This window comes from Paramormyrops kingsleyae, chromosome 2 (genome assembly GCF_048594095.1).
Source record: "Paramormyrops kingsleyae isolate MSU_618 chromosome 2, PKINGS_0.4, whole genome shotgun sequence".
Taxonomy (NCBI): Eukaryota; Metazoa; Chordata; class Actinopteri; order Osteoglossiformes; family Mormyridae; genus Paramormyrops; species Paramormyrops kingsleyae.
This window is the reverse complement of record NC_132798.1, coordinates 7,559,952-7,581,166: the sequence shown is the minus strand read 5'-3', so window position 1 is coordinate 7,581,166 and position 21,215 is coordinate 7,559,952. Positions and strand designations below refer to the sequence as shown.

The 21,215-nt window shown below is 49.1% G+C and overlaps 1 protein-coding gene across 3 annotated transcripts in view; it reads right to left on the bottom strand.

Annotated features, from left to right (window-relative positions):
- Nucleotides 1-21,075, bottom strand: part of LOC111838970 (phosphatidylethanolamine-binding protein 4) — a 75,549-nt gene extending 54,474 nt beyond the window's left edge. For all 3 annotated transcript variants that reach the window (XR_011984662.1, XR_002837004.2, XM_023802474.2), the window contains exons 1-3: nt 20,973-21,075; nt 20,429-20,547; nt 19,803-19,935 (exon numbers count right to left, since the gene is read on the bottom strand). Coding sequence is in view for 1 of the 3 variants with exons in the window: in XM_023802474.2 (XP_023658242.1) it covers nt 19,803-19,935; nt 20,429-20,547; nt 20,973-20,978 (258 nt within the window). In the remaining 2 variants the exon portion in view is untranslated. The remainder of the gene's footprint in view (nt 1-19,802; nt 19,936-20,428; nt 20,548-20,972) is intronic.
- Between the last annotated feature and the right edge of the window lie 140 nt (nt 21,076-21,215).

The following is a 21,215-nucleotide window of genomic DNA, read 5'->3' as shown; positions in this document are numbered from 1 at the left end:
CAGACAGACAGTGCCTGTGTGACACCCCGACAAGTCACAGGTACACCAGGAGTCAGCGAAGCTGCTTCCATTCGCGATTCCTGCCCTTGAGCCAAGGGCTTGACAAAGTGACATGAGTGACAGAGATTTGCCTCTGCTGACAGCAATCTGCAGTCATCGTTCGTCACCTACTTAACTCACAAAGTAGCCTCGCTGTCTCAGAACCAGGGGCCCTTGATGGATTCGCCCACTGGTGACACCACCCATGCTAAGCATGTGGAAAAGACAGCCGTAAATTCTCACGCATCCCTGCTAGACTGAATATTATCAAGACCCGCAGAGTGTGTCCCACAGGGGTTAACCGCCACAAGCTTCGGTGAAATGTAGTGAGTGTGTGTTCAGCGGCGGCCCAGAGCGAGGCTCCAGCGCTATTTGAGCCGCCGAGGACTCTCCCTCGGCGTGGCGTGCTGGCGAATGCGGCCGCGCTCATGTTAAGCTTGTTAGTCACCCTGGATGCGATCTTGTTAGCTGTGGCTCTCCACACTTTCTAGCGCTGCCTTTTACACATACACACCTACTCAAAGTGCGGGAGCGGCGGCGCAGATGCACAAAGGCGGCGCACACGCACTCAGACTGCGGGGGGCGTGCGTGTGCAGACAGAGAGGCAGGTGTCACAGGAGCGGGAGTGTACAGGGCGGGCACAGGGATAGACTCGCAGACAGACCGAGAGCAAAAACAGTCTGACACGTGCAGAGACAGACTCACAGACACACAGTGAGCAGGGACAGACCCACTGACCCAATCAGCACACATTGATAGACTCAGAAAAACTCACAGACACTGGCACAGTCTCACATGAGCAGAGACAGACTCAGAGACACACAGCGAGCACAGAGACAGACTCACAGACACACAGTAAGCAGGGACAGACCCACTGACCCAATCAGCACACATTGATACACTCAGAAAAACTCACAGACACTGGCACAGTCTGACATGAGCAGAGACAGACTCACAGACACACAGCGAGCACAGAGACAGACTCACAGACACACAGTAAGCAGGGACAGACCCACTGACCCAATCAGCACACATTGATACACTCAGAAAAACTCACAGACACTGACACAGTCTGACATGAGCAGAGACAGACTCACAGACACACAGCGAGCACAGAGACAGACTCACAGACAAACCATGAACACAGACACACAGCAAGCACAGGCAATCTGACATGAGCAGAGGCAGACACACAGCAACCACAGAGTCAGACACACAGTGAGCACAGAGACAGACTCACAGACACACAGAGAGAACAAAGACAGACTCACATACACACAGTGAGCATAGAGACAGACTCACAGACACACAGTGAGCACGCAGTCTGACACATGCAAACTCATGGACACATGCACAGAATACAGGAAAACAATCTAACATACAGGGAGAGAAACTAATGAACACACACACACAGTGTTACCATTAAGAGCTGTAATTTTGACCCACTGTGCCCAGCATTCAGTGTTAAAGTGCTCGACAGAAACAGGCCTGTGCACTTCATGCTGCTCGGCGGGCTGCTACACCAGCTCCCATCCGTATCGCTTGAAACATCGTCAGAGGTTGTCGGGTCGGACCACAGGCACAAGCGCTGTCACCGGGCTGCTCATCCCCACACCTTCTACTAATGAGGGAACCACAAATCCTCTCCGAAAACCAGCGCAGGGCCAGTGCCAAGCCCACTGCACCGGCCGTCCTGGAAAGACACAAGCATTCAAAAGCGACAAGCTGTTCTTCCCTCCCCTCCAAAAGTCGCACGATATCGGCAAAGATTACATCTCAAAGCCGTAACCGCCTGAAGACAATTAAACAAGGTCTCCCAACGCCATCTGATCGTCAACCCTTCGAGAACAATATTCTAAATATAAACACATATTGGAAATAGGATTTTAGTTTGACTTCAGGCAACTATATGGTTTCTATGGCAACCCCTTTTTGTTTGTGATAATGAGGGGGAGGGGGCTGGATCGGCACATTGTCTTTAACAGTTTACCTACATGCATTTACGCTAAGGATGCGGCTTAACGCACGCTCAACACCGTGCGTGCAGCGTGCGAATTCTGCCCTTTGGCTCTCTCTTTTTTTTTAAATAGCGTCTGTTAAGTATAGTTACTTCAGCGAATTTGACACCTTCACCAAATCCAAGAATTCATTCTGTGTACTCTGCCTCCTTGCATCCCAATAAAATCCGTGATATCCCCCCCCCCCACCTCCCCCGCCACAGTATCCTCTTTCAGAAACAAAAAAAAAAGCACCCAGCCATTTCAAAGGTCCATTTAAATGACAAAACACACCAAACAGCTTCGGAGCTGCGAACAGCGACTGTTTTGGTGCAGCCGTGGAAATTGCAACCCCAGGCCAAAAGAGGACCGTTGCAGTCGTTACAGACTACTTGTTTAAAAACCGGCAAAGTAGGCTGACTTTTTTCATGTGCTTGAAAGGAATTCTGTCACAGTTTGCCATCCATGCACCTACGTACGCAAGAACATCTTTCAAATAATGACATAACGATAAGCGAGTTTCAACAACAATTTTTTATATTATTGTTATTATTATGAATAATAATAATAATAATAGTAAACATGCAATCTGAGCAGAAAGAGACCCCTTATGTATGGGCATGTATGTTAGGTACGGGTAGCCCCCTCCCACCAGTGCACGGCCCCCTGGAGAACGATGACCCCCCCCCCTCCCATTAGGGGTCCCGTTACTGTCAGCTGCTCGCTACAGATCCCACCACAATCTCCACGGCTTCTGGTATGGACTGCACACGTCAGTCTAGGACTAACTCTCGTGTTCTTCAGCCTTTCCGATTTAGACTTGCTAAACTGTTTCAGTCTGACATCGAATTTCCTGGTACTGAGCAGAATTCACGGATCCTTCAAAGATGACAAGTGCTCCGGGTCCCGTGACAGCAAAGCTTCTCCAAACCGTGACACTTGCACCGGCGCCCCTGACTGCCAGTGGGAGCTTCTCACTGCCACCAAAATGGCTCGCTGTTTGCCAGGAGGGACGTGACTGCCGTTTCACACAGCAACCTGCCTGCGGAGAGCCGCTCCAGAGCTCACAAGGAGCCCAGAAGTATGTTTTGAAAACTTCACACATGTCCGTGTTTTTTTTGCTGAGTATTCATATCCACTCCAAGACTAAAGAAGCCTGCAGATAAATAATATAATTATAATTTAGAATTACTGTAGGTGATCAGTGATTATCGTTCACACACCACAGCACACAACAGCACAATGTGTTCTCTGCCTTTAACCCATATGTGACATAGCAGGGGGCAGCTAATTCAGCGCCCGGGGAGCAGTGCTTGGGGGCGGTACCTTGCTCAGGGTACCTTTGTGGTGCCTTGCTGGTTGGGGATTCGAACCAGCAATCTTTCAATTACAAGTGCACTTCCCTAACCATTAAGACACCCCTGCCCACTTCAGGAGCGACAAAGACAGAGAAAACTTGTGTCCTGAAAGGTCCTCAGCCATACAATGAAGCTGTAAATTTGGCTTTATGAATGATTCAGGAATATGGATTACAGACTGATAGGCATGTACAATGGTGACAATCTCCCAGTAAGTGGACACTCACTGGACAAAACCAGGCCTGACTGCCTGAATACTCTGCCTTTATGAATCCCATTATCTGTGTTATTTTAACAGGGTGGTGGTGGGGGGGGGGGGTTCCTCATACGTGATCTGACTACTTTCATGCCATTTCATTAGTTTGCTGTGTCATTTGTTTTGGATTGCAGACTACAACCCACAAAAAGATCTGACATGATCTATAGTGAGAAATAATACTGGAATTCTTGGATCACTGCCCCCAAATCTGGACATTATGATCCGGAAGAGAGATGCTGGCATGAGAGTCGCAACATCACATGGGACTGTGGAGGTCTGGGGGTCGGTACAGTAATACTAACAACATGGCTAAAATCAAAAATCATAATAAATGGCTTCTGAAAGCACCATGGAGATGAACGGGACGTAGAAATGACTGGAGGAGCAGCTGATGGCATTCTGTGTGCCCTCTGAGTCAAATGTAAAATTTACAAAGATGAAAAACAAGCAGGGGGCGGAGCCTGAAGTCGGCCTTGCGGACGGGGAAACAGCGCACCTCCTGCTGGCTGAGGAGCTCAGGGAGGAGGACCTCGCCTGAAGCCGGCTTTGCTGACATGGAAACAGTACACCTCCTGCTGGCTGAGGAGCTCAGGGAGGAGGACCTCGCCTGAAGCCGGCTTTGCTGACATGGAAACAGTACACCTCCTGCTGGCTGAGGAGCTCAGGGAGGAGGACCTCGCCTGAAGCCGGCTTTGCTGACATGGAAACAGTACACCTCCTGCTGGCTGAGGAGCTCAGGGAGGAGGACCTCGCCTGAAGCCGGCTTTGCTGACATGGAAACAGTACACCTCCTGCTGGCTGAGGAGCTCAGGGAGGAGGACCTCGCCTGAAGCCGGCTTTGCTGACATGGAAACAGTACACCTCCTGCTGGCTGAGGAGCTCAGGGAGGAGGACCTCGCCTGAAGCCGGCTTTGCTGACATGGAAACAGTACACCTCCTGCTGGCTGAGGAGCTCAGGGAGGAGGACCTCGCCTGAAGCCGGCTTTGCTGACATGGAAACAGTACACCTCCTGCTGGCTGAGGAGCTCAGGGAGGAGGACCTCGCCTGAAGCCGGCTTTGCTGACATGGAAACAGTACACCTCCTGCTGGCTGAGGAGCTCAGGGAGGAGGACCTCGCCTGAAGCCGGCTTTGCTGACATGGAAACAGTACACCTCCTGCTGGCTGAGGAGCACAGGTAGGAGGCCATCACAGTCCTTCACCGCGTGAAGATAAAAGCTACACACAGACCCTGGGTGGGGGGATCCTCTCCCATCCACTAGACCCCAGATAAGGCTCCTCCCTCCTTCAGAAAACCCACAACATGTGGATGCCCTGACAGTATTCATTAACCGCCCACAGCAGCAGCTCCCAGTTTTGTCGGAAATCCACCATTTACTTTAATCATTCATCTACCATTTTATTCATTTATCTGATGCTTTTATCCAAAACAACTCACAGTAAAAGGGCTACAATTTACAATTGATAATCCCAATTCCTCGGGATTCGAACCCATGATCCTCTCACCATTATCACCTCTCACATTCCCACCTCCCCCTCCAATCCAGACCTCCTCAGATCTGAGTCTCTCTCATTTCTCATTTTTTTCACTTTCAACATTATGCACCGTATTGCCTCTGTATTTAAAGTAATTTATTATTGTTCATAGTTCATGGTGCAATACACAGAATGTAGACACATATACAGATATGTAATCTCAATACAGTGGCACCTTGTGAAAGTCACTATCTCACCCCTTGTTGATCACTGCTTGTTCTCTGCTAAAAAAAAAGTATGTCTGTTATTGTGTGTCATCTGTTGTGTCAAATGTTACAACTGTTATGTGTCTGCGCTGCTCCTCTATGCCTTTTAAATTGCCCCTCGGGGACAAATAAAGTTCTTTGAATTGAATTGAATTGAATTGAATTGCATTGAATTGAATTGATGTTTGTGTTGTTAGCAACAATGTTTGTTGATCCACAGGAGATGGGCACAGACCATAATATAGTGTGCAGCAAACATAGTCTTTGTTACCAACAACGGTAACAAACGACCTCAGGCGTACAAACCGCGAGGAAACGCTTCCTGAAATGAATACAGGCATCTTCCTTTTACCCCATATCCTGTCTGCACCACCGGAGGGTTCATGAAGCAGGCAGCAGGGTATGTGGACGGCCTTCAGAGCAGGATCCCCCAGCCCCAACCCAGGAAGTGCTCTGTCTGCCGACCAATGGAGCAGCCCGTAATAACCAGAAGGTGCCAGTCATTAATGAAATACAGGGCGTCAAAATAATGCAGCGCATGAGGCGGGCACACCGCAAACACCTACAACAAACATTAGTGCTGCGGCGGACGTGAGCCAGCGCGGTAAATGCGGTGAGGATTAGTCATGTTCACAGGAATGGGCCACAAAGCCAGTCGCCAGCCTTCCGGTGCCACCCGTGCAGCTCCGGGGGGGGGGCGGGCGCGGCAGCGCTACCTGCACTCTCCCTCGGGACCGTGATGGATGCTAATGTGTTTCCTGAAAACCCCCGCCCCCCCCCCCCCCACACGCTCCGCCAAGCTTATGGCCACTCTAAGGCACGAGTTGTGAATTAAGATCTCGAGACTGACACACCTGTCATGTCCATATTGTGGGGATCTCAGCATCCGAGCGCCGTTCCGTACTCACTTCCCGGCTCCCTGCCGTGCCTGTAGACCATGTCCATGAGGAAGGCAGCCTCCCGCGGCACCTGCACATGCAGAACTGACAGACCCCCCCCCCAGCCCAATTCCACCCACCTAAGGCTATAATGCGGCCACCCATTCTTCCCCGCCCTGCCACGACGAGGCCGGTTCATGCTCCGAAAGGGTTACAGCTGAACCGCGTTTCCTCAACAGGCAGAGGGAGCAGCAAATCGCGTCGAGCGAAGTGGAGCAGACCACGGCACCCGACATGGTACCAGGCCTCCGAGGCACAATTAGGATTTTACGGCAGGAAGAAATCCACATTCCTGCACACACAAACCCCCTTTCTTCCTCTCCCTCAATCACAACTTTCTTCTTTATTTTTTTCTCTAGGAAGAACCCCGAGCGCCATTTTGCAGGATTTAGGAAAGGAAAAAAAAAAATGAAATAAAACTGTGAGCTTCTTCTGGCACGAGATGTGTGGTTAAGCTAAATGCTTAGGTATTCTCACATCCTTCAGCTTTTTTTTTTTTTAATTTCTGTTGTGAAAAGCGAGGGCCAGCTGGTGAGGGAGTTTGTTTGAAGTGAAGTGTAGGAGCCCAGCCATGCTGGCAGGGATTCGACGCTCTCTCTCCATATTTAAAAAGTCAGAAAAGCGCTGTCCTGACGACGGACCCGCTGGCCGTGAGACGGACTGACTGACGGCGACCGGGATTCAGGAATAACAGCACCGAGAACCAAAACAACCTAATTTGATTAAGCATGCAAGTATATATGATTAATTTTGAATTTTATTCCATTTTTAACCAAATAACATAAAACACTAAGGGCGGGTAGATTTCTAGGAAGGATAGAACACAACAATTAAAGTAAATCAAGATTTAATTCAGGTAAATGAAATACTGCATTGTTTTTTGGCTCAAAATACTTTTATTTCCCAGAGGGCAAGATGGCAGGTGTCCCTGGGTCCTGCTGTCCTGGCGCTACCCAGATCAGTCTGATTCAGTATGCAGGAAAGGCCAAGTCCCCCCCGGCATTGAATATTACCGATAATTTGTCACGAGCGTTGAGGTGAGACACTCTCAACGTAAAAACAAGCTTCGCCAGCTACTGACCGACTGCATCTTTATTTAGTCGCATCTTCAAACAGCTAGACCATGGAACACTTGAAGGAAGACAATCGTAAAGGGAAAGAGAAAGAAGAACACAGATGTTAGTGGTCAGATTATTCCCTAAGAAGGAAACAGGAGAAATACACAGATAAAAGTAAGATGTAAGTGGATGTAAACAGCTGAGAGTGAAATGGAGACGGACACAGGGGGATCATCGCTAGATCACACGACAAGGTGACAGGATGTCACAGGACGCCAATCGGGGTATGACCCCACACCCCCGGCATCCTAGCTAATCGGGGGGGGGGAGAGGGCTGACACATCGGGCCTTGCACCAGGGATCCATTAACGGTTTTGACGTTGACATTTTGGCCTGGATGGGGGGGAGACGGGGGCACGTGGCGGCTGTCGCCACGGATACGAGGAGGGGCTCTGGCCTGTCTCCTTAGGAAAGGTTAAGTATGTCTCACAGCGACAGCGCACCCGGCCCCAACGCTCTGACGTGGCCCCCCCTTGCTGTACCGTTCCTCTCCCGCCACCCCGCCTCTCCCGTTTCGCTGTCCACGGCGTCGCTGAGCATTCCAACGTCTCCGGAGGGGAACGCCGAGCTGCCCTGTCCTCCGGCCTCCATTCCGGCTCTGCGGATCAGGCTCCTTTCCGGGGAAAAACACAAGTGTCCACGTTCCCCCGCATGCCCTTGCCTTGTGGGGGAGGAGCTCAGTAGAGCGCCAGTCACTGCAGGGTAATGCAAATCACTTTAATATGTTAAGGAGATTAAACTGGATAAATGTCTAGATACATTTTTTGTAAAGCCACATAAACCTCTAGTGTTTTTATTTCGGGGGGGGGGGTAGGTTATGTGAGTCAGTTGAAATGATCAACAACAAACCCCCCGAAAAATCCAACGCGATTGGCTGAGGAAAATCAAGCTTATTTGAGATTTCGCTTCTAAGCTCCTTGGCTGTAAGACCATCCCACCCTCCTTATTATTTTTAACACCGAACCCTTAGGACAACAAAGGCTTCACGCCGACACGGGTCACAATCGCGTATCTGCCCTCCGCCGCTCCCGAATTACCCCGCCTGTCGCTTCCCGCTTCTGTCAAATGCGCCCCGCTAATGCGTGCGGCCCGGACGCGTCCGTCAGCCCGCCAACGGAGGCTAGCGATTTATCAGGTGCACGGCACGTACGCGCAGACTGGGAGAGGAGATGGCGGCATTTCGCCAGGATGAGTGACGAGCTTACGGAAGTAAGGCAGCTCACGGGGACTTTGGATTAAAAACACACGCGGCACTGAGCCACGGATCGGCTGCTCGTATTTTTCGACTTTATCGAAGTTTGGCCACCAAGTCACAAACCATTAAGTGCTTACGATACCACACACAGCGCCACTCAGTGGCACCACTGACACAGGCTGCGCGTAACGATGCTGTCGCATGCTAATGTGTGACTGCAACCAGCTTACATGCGTCGCTCATGACTGTGAACCGCTACATGCATGTTCGCCGTGTAAGTGGTGTCATTCCCTGGGAGCGACCGGCACCAGGGACAGCATCTGACATCACTGCTTGGTTCACGACCACGGCCATTTACAATATACAGGATGACGACACCCTGAACGCCATCTGATACGTTCCTTCTGAGATTTCTACCAAACAAATTATTCTCCAGTGCTTTTCAAGGCCTGTGATCCTGACCAGAACAAGCAGATATATGGGTGTATAGATGATACAATGTCATTCATTTACAAGTGGTTTTCCTTTAAATATGAATTTATAAAATCTGACCCTTTCTCCAACCTCGCATATAGCTAAACCCACAGTCAATGTTACATTTACTCAGAGAGGGATAAAAACAGGTGCAAATTTTACAATGCGGCAAAAGAAAGTGCGAAATCTGGCCCAGTGTTTCTCAGAATGCGACTGGAGCACTAAATGCGTTGTTACGCAATTCTAAGCATGGCATTTTTATGCAAAAACTCTCCATGAGATCGCGCAGCATATCCCAATATAAACAATCGCCGTTAAAACAGCCAGGAACGACTCACTCTTACTACCAAGCACTTGAATTCAGCGGTTTTAACGAGGCTTTTGATTTCCCAATCAGTGAGATTCTGCCTCGATGGAACGGATCCAGGAACCAACGTCTGGTGTAACCAAAGCAGGTTTGGCGTGTCTGGGTAGCTGTGTAAGGAAATGCAGATTGCATCTTAAGGGGATTTAAATATTCCTGCAATTTAATTCAGCTGTGCATTGAAATGAACAAACGTAGGTGCAAACTGAAAAGGTGCCTTGACGTTTTTCATCAATAAGCTCTCGCAGCTACACTCAGTGGTGCTTTTACACACACGAGCAACACAAAAAACAAAAACACAGCGCCTGCTACTGTACTCTCCTGGTTATTTTCCGCAGAACCTTTTACTTCTATAAATGGCGTGTGTGGTTCTATTTCTGACGGGGTCTGGAGTTTCTGGAGCCGGGTGGGAAGGGTGACAGTGGAAACCGGCAATGAGATTACGACAGTAAATTGATTTGCTTTGTCCTTTCAGACAAGCGCCCACCTTTCATGCCAAAGCTCCCTGTCACCCCACCCTTCCTTGTCCGCCCTCTTCATCCAGGGATAGGACAAGGACACGACCGAGAGTGAGCGCAGAGTGTCTCAGAGCGCCCCCTGCAGTTATATTTAAAGGAATGGATGCAGCGGTTAGAGCCGAACCGTGACCAGGAGAAGCATTTTTGCCCAAGCCAGATCCGTCCAGGAACTCCTCCGACGCGTCCCGTGGTGACGCCCGGGGGCGGGGAGCGGAAGGCCAAAGCACCCCCCCCCCCCCCCCGGACCTTGATGTGGGTAGTGATGGGCCCTTCTCAGATGGGACCTTAAACAGCAAGGGGGGGGCTACTACCCACCCCGGCTAGCCAGACCCCCTCTTTAAGCACGCGGCTCCCCACGTGAGCCCCCCACTCCCCGTGCATGAGCCCCCTGCTGCGGTTTCTATGCTTTGTATAAATAGAATTTAATTTCTCTGTGTTTATCTTATGCCGGGGCACGGCCGGCATTATGAATCTTGCCTCGGCCTGCTCCTCTTAGACGAGCTGCTGTTTCACTCTCCCGTTTTAATGAGCTCTGTACCTTGCAAATCTGGTGCTTATTAAATATACGAGGACTCCATTTTAATCCCGCACCATATATTACTTCTATATCTCCTCCATCCCTCCACGCTGCACACACTCGCAGGAGTCATGTCACAGACAAAGGAACACGTGTGTGTGTGGGTGTGTGGTCCAGGTGTACTTTACATTGTGGGGAGCAAATGTCCCCACAATTTGATAAAGTCGTGCTATTTTCACATCGTGGGGACCATTTTTTTCGGTCCTCACAAGGGGAAATTCAATTTTAGAAAAATTGTGACTACAATCAAAAAACTAAAAATGGCAAAAGTCTTGTATTTTGTTTGGTCACTTATGGTCAAGGTTAGGGCTGGGTTAGGGGTTAAGGGTCATTGTTGGGATTATGGTTTGTCCTATAAAAATGAATGGATGATCCCCACAGAGATATGAATACAGGTGTGTGTGTGTTTCTGTGTGTGTGTGTGTGTGTGTCTGTGACAGTGTGTGTGTGTGTGTATTGATGGACAGAGTGGCAGCTGGGGTGGGGGGGGGGTCTTTACAAGAGGAAAAGTATCACTCTCTTTGAAAGACTTCCCATCTAGGGCGTGAGGAATCCCCTTAAGAGGCAGGGGGGCGTGAGTGGAACCGGTGGGATTTGTCGGTGCTGCTTCAGCCAAGTGCCAGGCATCCATCGCGCTACCCTGCCTACGAGCGGCGCCCAAGCCGCTCACAACGGCCGGCCATTTGCCGGGATCTCGCCCTAATCCCCCTATTGATGGTAAAACACATTTTCACGGTAATTTAAATCATATTTTACTCTCCCACAGCTGGTGGAGCTTCATGCCGCCTGAGCTCTTCCCACTCCTACAGAGAGAAAGGAGAGAAAAGGGAGAAGAGGAGAAGAAATGGAGGGATAATGAAGAGAGAAACGCAAACGCTGGGCTGCAGGTGCAGTGGGCCACAGCGGCCTGGCAGGGGGCACGTTCTGTAGACAGACCTTGGGGGGCCGGCTCCCCCACCTCGGTCCTTAACACCTGGAAGGGCCACATACAGGGGCGGGGCCACAGGAGCAGTGGCCCCAGCTGAAAGCTGATTGGCCCTCGAAGGACACATCCCTTGCCGCTCACCAATTCAAAGCATCTCATTGGTTAATACTATGGTTGGCCCCACTGCATGAATTATGCTCCCTCTTATGCCCCCCCTCCCAGCTTAAAAACCCTACAATTGCCCCTGGCACCTGGGCTCCCATCGGCGGCCCCCAGGGGCCCGTGGAACATGTAGAAACAGCTCCGCTTTGTGGAGCCGCGGATTACGCGGCTTAGAGCCTCCCGCCATTCAGCCCGAGAGGCTTCGCGTAACAGTGCCGATAAGTCTCTCAGCGCCCAGAGCCCAGCGTATGTTTCTTGGGGGGGGGCGGGGGGGGGGGGGGGGGGACGTTAAGTGGGTCAGTTTAATGGCAGTGCCACTGCATCGAGCGGGAACACAAGCCCAGGGGGGAGGCAAGGAACAGGAACCAAGGTGTAGTTTAATGCCACGCGCCGTTGATAGGCCAATAAAAGTGCCAGATTTGCCGCTGCACTCTCCGTGTCACTCGCCTGTGTGCGGCGGAGCGCCTGCAGTGCACACGTGCAGAGCGGACACCTATGGCGGTGGCCCGCGGACGCGGCGGCAAGGGGACGAGCACAGGCTCCGCGGGCGGCTTCTCCCTCCGGCGAACCCCCGCAGGAGGACCTCTGAGGAATCCTCCCTGGGTGGATGTGTGGGCTTCCCGGGGAATGACGGGGTGCTCTTTGGCGGAACCCCACCCGCGCCGCGCCGCGCCGTGCCAGGCCCGGGGAAGAGTGGGCAGCCCGGAGACGGCAGCCTGCAGTGGGCACTGCCAGGCTCAGTGCGCTCCTGTCGTCATCGGCAGCTCGCAGAATAGAACATTCAGGCGCATCGAGAGAAAGAAAAAAAATAAAATAACCGGGGGGTGGGGGGGGCTGACTTTAAATCCTCTCTCACCGCCCCCATACCTATCTATTTAGCAAAGCATACAAAATCATTCACACACAGAGTGAGAAAGAGAGAGAGAGAGAGAGGGAGAAAGGGGGGGGGGCAGAGCCATTAGCAGCAGTTAGCGATGTGAAGCCTGCGAGCGATCGGGCGGCTTTTATTCACAGGCACGGCTGAGGCCCTCACCTCCTCCATGTCCCTGGGCATCACATTCCAGCAGCTCCACGTTAGCAGGAGGCTCGTGAGCGCCCCCTGCCAGCGGGACGTCTCAGCGTCGATGGCACGCGGGCCCCCGCGCTGCCTTCCCGACTAAGCGAATACGGAGCGAGCCACAGCTATAACGGTAAGGATAACGGACAGCCACCGTTAGACGAGGGCGGGAACGGGCTGCTTCTGAGAGACAGGCAAAAAAAGAAAAACCGAAGCTTCCCAAATTTCAGCACCCCCTCCAAGCTGATTAAGTCTCTCTATAATGAAACCCTGTGGCCAGAAGCTAGACCGCATGGGTGGATGGGGGTTGGGACAAGCTGTGCCGCATGGGACCCCCCCTGAGTGACGGCCCTCTCCCTCTGTCCTGCCCCCCAGGCACCCAGCACCATCTTCCTCCACAGACATTTACTGAAAATCGACTGCAACTGGCTTAGGCTCCTGACCGAAGATTTCTATTCATAAACGTGCAGTATCACATAATCTCAGTGACCACTTTATTAGGTGGGCTCCAAAACTGCACCAAGGGTAGTGGAATTGTGTGTTCAGAGAAGCCATTCTGCACACCATTGTGGTACCGAGCTGTTATTTTTGCACTTTCGGCCTTCCTGTTAGCTTTAAAGAGTCACACCATTCTCTGTAAACTCTAGACACTGTAGTGCGTGAAAATCCCAGGAGGGAGGCTGTTTCTGAGATGCTGGAACCACCATGTCTGGCACCAACAATCACACCATGTTTAAAATCGCTTCGACCGCGTGTCTTAGCTGCTCTAATGCTCAGTTAAATAGTAACTGAAACTCTTGACCTCGTCGGCGTGCGGCAGCCACATGACTGGCCATTCAGAGGAGCAGGTTGTTTGCGAAAACGAGCAGGTGTACCTTATAAACTGGCCACTGAAAGTACAAAACAATTATGGTGATCGGGGGGGAAATAAAAGCAATTAACAGACATTTATTTATTTAGCAAATGCTTTGATCCAAAGCAATATGCAGTTCAGGAGGCAGGGTCAGCAAATCCCTGGAGAGACTGGGGTTAAGGGCTTTGCTCAAAGGCCCAATGGTAAAATCACTCAGTCAACCGTAGGATTTGAACTGATAACCTTCCGATGCGGGACAATGAATCCCAACCCCCAGAGCCACACACGTCACGTGACACCATTGGCTCTTCGGTGTGAGATTAACGCAACAGACAGGCTAATTAAGAGCTCGGTGAAATCTGACCAGAATGAATGTGTGTGTAGGATTCATCTACATCTTTTTCATGCTCTCGCTGCTCTGCACACATGGCCTGGTACTAAAAGCAAAGCCCAGCTCCCTCCCCGACAGCATCTTCCAGTCATTAGTTTCATTCCTTATTCTCCAGCAGCCCCCATCTTCAGCCCAAGTCAGCAGAGTCATCATCAGCAAAATCACGACTAATAATGCAATTACTGTATTTGCGGATGTGCAGTTTTCCCTGTGATCTTGGTAAATATGTGTCATGATAACCAGAGAAACTAAACTCAAGATGCATGGTTCGGGCTCAGATGTGGATTCCTTTTAAATCGGGGGTAACTGCGAACCGATATGCGAATATTTAATCCATAAAACTATAACACATTAAAAACAAGAAGGGAGCCCCCAGATGGACACAGCCAACAGAGAACGGCAGGATTATTTCGCTTCCAGTAAATAATTATGAGCTTTTCTCCCAACAAGTATGTGAGAAATAGCAGAGCATTTTCAGCATAATTTAGGAAGCTCTACAGTTTAATCAGGGAAGAAAATTTGTATTTTTTTATGACCGTGCCTTTGCCAGCACCAGCTTACATTTCTTTTGCCCAATATTTTATTTTTAACAAAGACAAGAGAAGCATCTGACACGCCCATGTGGACATTTAATTCGCCGACACACTGTGATTATGAGATAAACTCTGCCAGTGCTGCAGTGGGCCCGATCGATCAGCTGACCACCCTTGCAGTGAAGCACGTTGCTCTGCTGACTCCTCAGCTACAACTGCGAGCAGGAAAACATGGAAGGCAACTTGGGCCGCGTTTACGCGCGGCGGGGGGCTCGCAGCTGGAGCGGGCAGGGCGTCCCCCCACCTCCCGCCTCGCGCTTCCTGGGACGGGATCCAGACCCACCAGGACCGTACATTGGGTAAGCGGTTATGGAGGCAGGTTGGATGGAGTGGGCTCGAGGCCCGTCACAAACACGCTAGTGCAAGGACTTCACGCCGTTTCTTCATGTCGTCCATAAATCTTCTTCCACCCGTCGCCGCGGAGAACGGCGTCAAAACAGAAGCGCTCTCACGCGAGCCTTTTTCCCGGCTGTCAAAAGGTGTGCCAATCATCAGATAATTTCCAGCTATTAATCTGGACCTTGAGGTAGATCCTGCTCTTTTCTCCTCACATATCTGCATATTTCACACTTCACATAAATCTGCATGCGAGGGCTACACTTCACAGTCGTGGTGCCCAGCCGGGACACCGGAGAGCACCCATCTCGCTGATTTTACACGCCGCCGCTGCTCTTCGCATCTCCGGCGGATTAAGGACCCTTGTGGGTTATTCGCGACTGAACTCCTGATTCGCTTCACCCGACGGAAAAGGAGCGACGCCTGGAAGGGGCACAGAGGTAGAGCCATGTTTGATCGGGCCACCGCCACACAAGCACTTTTCATTACAGCGTGACTCTCGCTCTTACAGAACGGACGCTTTGGCTGACAGCTATCAATGGCTAATCATCCAGAAATATTTAATGAGAGGTGCTACTCAAAACTTACGGTGTGCAGCTCTCTGAGGCGAAGGCTGGCGACCACTGCGCACACACACACACACACACACACACACACACACACACACACACACACACACACACACACTATCACAGACACACACACACACTGTCACAGACACACACAGGCATGCACACGCACACACACACACACACACACACACACACACACACACAGGGGTGCCAAAAAGGGGCGAACGCTTGGTTGATTCCTAGGGCCCCTGAATGACAGGGACCCTAAAAATTTTTGAACATAATATTTCAATTGGTCTGGGTTGGGGGCCCAATAGGCTTTCATGGGTCCCAAAATCTCTAGCGGCGCTCCTGCCCACACACCCACGCACAGAGTACCGACAGGGGAACCGAAGACTTAAGATGCAATGGCTTCCACCACCCCGGGCGACAGGCACCTCAGCCACGAGTCAAGAAACCCATTTCAAAGAAAGGCCATTGTCAAGCCCCCACTTTCCCATTCCTTCTACCATTCTGCACTCATCGCGGAAGCAGGTTATCCGGGCCTTTCCGCCTGCTCTTGACCGGCTGGGGTTGCCTTACGCCCAAGTGCACTGTGCATTTTTTTTCCGCACTTTATGCACTCCTCTCCCTGTGGAAGAGCTGTTAGGGTCACGTGACCTGCATCCAAGAAAGAAGAGTGTCTGTCACTAAACACCACTGTGAGCTACGCGTCTTTGTGGACACTAGGTATAAACAGGCTTGGGGTATCTGAAGGGGTCGAAATGTAAAAACAGACAAACGAGAGACAGAAAGCACATCTGCAACAAGAGTTTCAGCCAAAACTGAATAGTCGATGCAGGAAGTGAATGAAGATACAAATAGATACTGAATTACTTCACTTCTAATAAGTAGATTTTTGCCATGCAGATACAGGTGGCATAACTAATTTGTGGGGGGCATGATTCTGGTGAACACAGATCCGATTCGTTTGCAATACAATGTTTAACGAGCCAGAACTGAGAGCTTAGAGCCACCTGTTGACCACAGTCCTTTAAGCCCCCTGTCCTTTACAAAAAGCAGTGTTGACCTCCGTATTTAGAATGTATTCAGCAAAAGTCTGCTCTTTTAAAACAATTTAACAGGTACCTTTAATCATCAATAGATTATTTAGGGGAACCGAAAGTGCCAGTCTGGGGGGGTTTATCAGGACTATGTCAGGTGACCTTGTCTTCCCCGCTGACAGGGTCGGCCCCCAGTGTTCCGCCACCCTAAGAAAGATTATTCTAATACTTGTTTAAATAACTGTAATGTCATAGAATGCAACCAGGTATTTCTTCAGATTTTTTTTCTTCCCCCAGTAGCTCTTTTGTGCCCCCTAATCAAATGGTGCCCTAGGCGGTCGCCTATGTTGGGGGGGGGGTCGTACCTGGCCAATGGTGTAGCAATGAGGGGCAGCATTAAGTGACAGATGGTGACATACAGCAAATACAGACATAAGGAGAATATAGTACTCAGGATACCCTTACTGTCAGGCAGGGGTGTACTTAGAGATGAATGTGTAGGGTGGGTGAGTATTGGCTTAAGTGTTGAGTCATGACTTAAGCCAAGAAATACACATTTATTTGTGGGGGCTAAGAAATTACATTGCCCATACTGTCAGGTCAAACAAGAGGTAATGTTTGTATAAGGTTCAAAAATTAAATGCTTAAACCCCACATTTGTACTGGCTGCCATCTATTTTGTGAGAATTGTTTTTTCTAGCTGCTTTGTTCGCATACGAACCCACTGGCTAATCACTGCGGATATCGCTGTGGGACAGGAGTGCAAGCAGGCTGTCTAATCGTACTCTGGGTAATGCAACACCACGCCCATTCATCTCATCAACGAGAGTCGCCTCTGATCATCTTCTTCACGGCCCAACGCGGCCCAGCCAGAGGGCGACATCCGAAAGACATTAATGAAGGCTTATGGCGGTCCGTCAGACGGCGGCCATCGGTCGGCATCCTGTCTGAGAGCTTATCTAAGGTCGTCACGGCAGCGGCGGTAGCGTGCCGGCCTCCACGCCGCTTCCCGAGCTCGTTTAGGCGTGCGGAGATGCCCGCGCACGCTGATGGGTCTTCGGTGCTGGAGGACGCATTATGAAGAGGCTAAATCCTCTGTCATGATGGACCGATAATAATGATGTCGGAATGCGCCGCGATAACAGACAGAGCTTCACATTTCAAACAGCTTTAACTAATGTGGTGAATCATTATTTCTAGGCTTAGACAAGAAAATCTGTTGTTACTGTGGCCCTTTGCTTTTGTTTGCGGTAATAAAAGCCCATTTAGAGACAGTTCTAGCTGGACCGCTGCCCAGTACGGCCCATTACAATTACCCAGCGTGCTTCCAAGGGGTAATGAGGTGGGTGTCACAGTGGGTGGGTGTGACGGTTAGAGGCCGCGTTTTCGCAGCGAGTGCGGTCTGTGATTTTGGCACGATTGAAGTGACAGGGACCGACGAATTTAAAAACTCCCCGGAAGAAGCAATGGGACAGAAAAAGAGAGAAACCAGCTTTAACGCAACATGTTTTCACAATCATCGAAGGGGACAAAGGTAGCGCGTTTCAAAGGGCAGTAAATAAAGTTCGTATTGATTTGACCTCACGTGCAATCTGTTTTGCTGTCTGACACCAACTCCAGCAATAAAAGAGAATCATGTAAGACACTGTTACGGATAATACGACCATACATCAGTTGGGGTTTGGGAGACACAGAGACGATATATCATGTTCAAACGAGACTGCTTAGCTACGGAATTTATAAAAACGGACTCAAATTGAAGTCTCCTTCAGTTTCAGTTTTCAATTTACAGATACCGGTTTTCTGAGATTAAAAACAATAATGAATGATTTTATTCTTAGGTTTACCACAGCGACCACCCAGAGACACTGCAAAGGATCTCTCTGAAACTGTAATAACTGACACGGATCCATATCCATTCACTGTTCGTTCGAGCTTTCAGCAGCGGAAATGCATGCAAGCTGTATATTAAAAACACATCAAATATAATATGCATATACAGTATATTAACAGTCTCATTTGACAACGAATTTCAGGGTGCAACAAACTGAAAAGGATTCATTTTTCATAGAACAGACTCACAAGTACAAATGCACACAAGAAGTATTAAGCATTTCAGAATCTAAGGAGTTTATCAATTACACAAAATTTGCGTAGCATCTGAAACTAATACAGGCCTAAGTAAATCAAACCAAATGGAAAATAAAGATTAGGTTACTGAAAACAGGCGCATAATTTTTGAAAAGTAAAATTAATTAATGCAATTAATATAGGAACAAAGAATGTTAATCAATGCACTCAGCATGCGTACAAGTTTGGGGCCGAAAATCCAGACAAAAATGGTACTAGTGCTCCACCTTGTGGTAGAATATTTGTACAACAGCACGGACGCGGCCAAAGGGAGTGTTTCCTCATAGTAAGGAACGGTAAACCAGTCCTCTCACAATTATACAGATATGGGTCGATGGCTGGTGATTAATCCATCCATTTCTTGATTGTAATTCAAGTGTATACTACTCACTAACACACACATTTATTTTTTGAGTTGCAAGCAAGAAGCTAAAATGATTACAAAATTGTTCTCCTTACAAATGAATGCCAATAAGTAGACTCCTTCTCTAAAACCAGAGGTGGCAATTTCAGGTCCAGAAAGCAAAAATCCAGACCATGATTTACTTTCAACCAACCAGTAGAGTACTCCGTGACTGTGACTCTTTATGCTCAACTGGTCTGGATTTTTACTTTCTGGACCTGAAATTGCCACCTCTGTCTAAAACTCGCACAAAAACTGACTATACGGTAGTTCGGAGGCCTCGACGCCACTTTAGTTTAATTTAGGAAGGCATAACTTTTTGGGGAATGACCAAGGTGTATGCATACCAAAGCATATGTATGTTTCTGCATTCAAATCGTACTCTTTACGATGAGAAGTATACGAACATATATAATGAAAGCAAATGCTATAAGTTTTCATATGTATCCATAGATATTCTGATGTCTAGGTACAAACGCCTCCACGCTGGATACTTTTCTGATAATGAATACAAACTTCCAGGCATTTAAAATTCTCTGCATGAATGCGACTTAATTTTCAGCAAATAAGTTAGATCACTATGGAACTGGCATTAAAGTCATTCGCCACCCTTGGTCGATAATGTGCTATTTACTTGAAATATAAGTGTACGGTTAACTCATAACTCCAGCACCTACTTGGGCCAAACGCGCCGCATATTTAATAAAAAGTCCTCCCGGAGCCGTGGCATCTGCGCGCATGCGTACAAGCTCCTCGTACCTTCTCTGCATGCTCCCACCGCACCTGCGGGGCTCCCCACTTGCTACTCAGTCTCTCCCGAAGGCTCCGCTCTCGGGGGACGACGAGGCAGCGGTCGACTGCCAAACCCGGGTACATCAGGGATAATCCTCCGCTGTGGAGCCACAGAAACCTCCCGTCAGGGATCGGAACTAAATCCTCCCCCTTATCGCCTCGTTTCTCCTTACTTTGGCGCGGCGTTTCCTTCACTGCCAGGCGTAATACATATCGGCTAATAACCCAATACAGACAGCTTAAGCTGATTTTAAGATGTACTTCAAAGAAATGGAACTAAAGAAAACATGTACAGCACTGAACATGGTTTGTTCTTTTTAATTACCCGCCGTTGACTCAGTAAAGCACTTCAGCTTTGTAGAATTCCTACTCACTTGTGTGGTTTGAAGTGTGTAGTAACTCTGGGTGGGTTGACCGGGATTCTGCGCCAAATCGTGATTCCAATGCGTCATCATTCCCACACCAGATTTTATTATAATTTTTTTTGTAACTTCTCGCAATAGCATTGAATGGGAAAATCCTTGTCTTTATTTGACAACCCATTAAAGCACTTGGCATAGTAACGCTTTCCCTCTCTGCGAATGGATACTCACTGACAGAAGTCTGCATCAGATTCACTCAAAGTCTCCTCCGCGGATATTCCGCCGCAGACAAGGTGAAAGAGCTCAGAAGCGACAAGGACCGAAACGATCCTCAGCAGGTGCATGGAAATCTGGCAATGAATACACGAGGTCAAGAATATCTTATTATGGGATAGCGCGGCCTTTTTGGAAGACTTTTGCAGATCCACAAATGGTAATACGAAACTGATCATTAATACTAAAATATCTATTCGAACGGATTAGATCAAGTTAACTATTCATAAGCTTATTTTGTGCGTAATGAATATACAACTGTTATGATTTACGGGTATGCCTACTTTGGACTAACATGGAAATAATCGACCGTAATCTTTTTCTGCAAGTCTGACTATGCAATGGTTAGGCCTATCATGTGCATTAACTTACAAATTATACCATTAAATAAAAATAGATCGCTTCTAAAACACATTTTAAAGTCTTCGGATTAATTACTTGAAATTCCCAAAAGCGGTTTAGTCTACTTTTGCAGTAATTACTAATAAATACGTATATTCACCTGCATGTTTCAAGTGACTGAACGTCGGTACGGACTCCCTGGAGCGTCATGTGCCGGACCGAGCAGGAGCAGCTGGAGTTCAGACCCACATTACCGGGCTAATTTTAGAAGGGCGAAGCGACTCTTGGGACTCAGCTTTTCCGCACCCCTAGCTGTTCGCTGTAGTGTCACTGTTCGGTTATGTTGGGGTCGGGGGCAGTACAGAAAATAGATAAATAACTAAAATAAACTGCAGACATACAT